The sequence below is a fragment of the Trachymyrmex cornetzi genome, unplaced genomic scaffold (assembly GCF_001594075.2).
Source record: "Trachymyrmex cornetzi isolate Tcor2-1 unplaced genomic scaffold, Tcor1.1 C3967034, whole genome shotgun sequence".
Taxonomy (NCBI): Eukaryota; Metazoa; Arthropoda; class Insecta; order Hymenoptera; family Formicidae; genus Trachymyrmex; species Trachymyrmex cornetzi.
The window spans coordinates 1-2781 of NW_017295453.1; the positions used below are offsets into that span (position 1 = coordinate 1).

General features: G+C 37.2%; 1 protein-coding gene across 1 annotated transcript; it reads right to left on the reverse strand.

The window, feature by feature from the left end:
* Nucleotides 1–6: 6 nt before the first annotated feature.
* LOC108757398 (uncharacterized) lies at nt 7–2647 on the reverse strand. Its single transcript, XM_018520111.1, has 2 exons — nt 607–2647; nt 7–232 (listed from the first exon to the last, which is right to left on the reverse strand). The coding sequence occupies exon 1, from the start codon at nt 2343–2345 to the stop codon at nt 609–611; it is 1737 nt and encodes a 578-aa protein (XP_018375613.1). The 5' UTR covers nt 2346–2647; the 3' UTR covers nt 7–232; nt 607–608.
* Nucleotides 2648–2781: the final 134 nt, after the last annotated feature.

The window sequence follows — 2781 nt, forward strand, 5'->3', positions numbered from 1 at the left end:
TACACCACTGTAGACGGCGAAAAAAAGCGTTTTCTTTGCGATTTTTTTTTTGTAGAAGGAAAAGTAGGAGGATAATTCTTTTCAAGGATATTATTAGGCATCTTTTGAAGTTTACAAAAAAATTTTTTTTATTAAAAAAAGTTACAAAATGGCGGCGTAAGAGCAACTCTTCTTAGACTGTTTTTTTTTTAAGGGCTCCACTGCAAGCAGTACACAGGGTTGAAAAATGAATCTGGAGCAAAATAAAAAATTTTTTCTTAATTTACATTAGAATAGCTACAGAAATACGTAGCCGATTTTGAAAATATTTATTTTTGTTAAATTGGCTAGCATTCAAAGTTAAAAGTCAAATTTTTGACCAAAAAATGAGTACTTATTTGTGTCTAAAAAATCGAAATTTTAACATATCAAAAATCGGCTACGTATTTCTGTGCGGAATGTTGTTTTAAATATGAGATATAAATCTGAGGTGAAAAAAATGAAAATTGTTCGAGTTATGCTGCTTGCAGATTTGAAAAATCGTGTTTCGAGATAAAAGCGTTTAAAGATTTGACATGTGTTTTGAACATGAAAAAATGACAAATTAAAATAATAATAATTTTTTACCTTTAGTCTGCAATGCCAGGACCGTAAAGTTGCCCTTCCAGACTTTCGTACATGTCCTCGTTTTCTTTTCTGGACGATTTTATGGCGGAGCGAGCCTTTTTCGCTGCGTCGGTCAGAGACTGCTCGGCACGTTGAATTCGAGCAGCATCAGCTTCTAAGCAAAAGTTGTAGGACTGAGGTCCGATGCTCATACCCATCACTTCCATAATTTTTAGAACGCTGCTTAATCCATCATTAAAATTGCAAACAGCAATGTTACTCGCTATTTGCAAAACTTTCTTTCCACTTGAATATGCTTTTGGAGCCAATTGCCAGACTGTCGCATTGAAACTTTCGTTACAGTTTTGCGTGAATCCTCCTAAACAACGATTTAGTAAGTCGTCACGACTCAAATCCTCATATATCGGCTTGATAGATTGAAAAACAAAGTCTGTTAGTGGTGGCTTGTGTTGAAAGGAGTCTAAAGAACCAGCTGCTTCTGCCTTCTTCCATTCACACCAAGACTCTGAGCACTTCTCGTGCTGCGGATTTTCGTCTGTTGATATTTTATGATATAAAGTCGCCCATATATCATTTCTCATTTTTTCTAAGGAGTTCGGATTCCTTCGAATTGCCAAGCCGTAATAAATTGTCAATTGATCAATTACTTTGTCAGTTAATTTACCTTTACCTTTTCCTCCAAGTCCCTTGACAGTTTTCTTTAATTTTCTCAATCGAGTGCCCATTCTTTTTTGAACGTGATCAATACATTCTCTCTTTGTCACTAGCAAATTTTCGTATGGTTGTACATCCAATATGCCCTTGAAGGTTTTGCTGTCACCATCACCAATGTAGTTCGCGTATTGAAGGCCGTGTAAGGCTTCAGATCGTTGGAACATTTCGACGACAGCGTCTACCTCCATTTTACCTGATGAACCTTCGTGATTTGCTTGACATTGATCAGCATGAGTTTCGAACCATTCTCCATATTCAGCAGTGTCTAATTTATTCTTCCAGTGCTCGCAGGCTTTGCAGTATTTCGACTTCACTTCTATATCCAGAATTTTACCTGTAAACCACCCAATCAAAGACGTAACTCCAAAAAGCGACGAAAAACCACGTTTTCTCCAGGAACCATCTCCGGATACAGATATCCCTGTATTTAGTCGATTTTCTTCTGTTTGCTTCTTCTCATCTTCTGCTGCCCTCTTCATACTGAACTCTCTCACAGTTTCCGTTGCGATAAAAATTATATCCACTATACGATTATAAAAAGATTGAAATATCGGGCGCGGCAACTCCATAAATGCACAAAACTTCATCGTTCCAGCTAGCCCCACTCCTAACATTCGCATTGCTAGAATAATCCTACGGTTGATTTCATATCCATTTCGTATAAATGAACTACTTGGGATTTCAATTTTTGGACAGTTCGGACAAGAAATAATTAGTTTGAAGCCTAAGCCCCGCGCACTTGATTCGAGAAATTTCACATCAGAGTTACACGTTTTGCACTTCACGTAATCCGAAATGGCAGAAAAAACAGCACAAAAGTTTATAATTCTGTAACTAAATTCATTTTGCACTTCAACATCAACATCAGTCTGTTTTAATTTCTTCGCAGAAGCACTGACACCTTCCGTATCTCCTTCATGTTCATATTTGTTCAACGGTCGTCGTTTCCTCACATTACTCCGTCGGCGCGAAATAAACGATGCTCTTGTGCCTTTTTTATCAGTGTATACTTTTTTATCACTCATTGTAATAGTCACTAATGTCTAAGCTAAAGGTCAGAAAGAAAAAAAAATCAACACTGCAAAATCAAATTGTATTTTCAACGAACTTCTACGCAAAATTCACGTTTTGTTGACATCAAATGACGCTATAATCAGCTGTCCTCAGCTGTACTGACTTCAGCTCAATGTCAAATACTTCTAATGACATCTATTGACGCATTAGAGAAGTTAGAAACTAAATGATAAGGCGGTGTACTGTACCCGACGAGCAGGTAACAACTTTACCGCACGGGTCATTTTGGAACAGCCGGCATGGTTCGGAGAAGGGCGCGAAATTTCATGGAAAAAATATTCGGATCGGTATGAAACCTTCTGCCTTTTATTCTAGAGGGTTCAAAGGAATTTTTAAGCCAATAAAAAAATTTTCGATTTTTTGAAAATTCTACAGTGGTGTAACCCC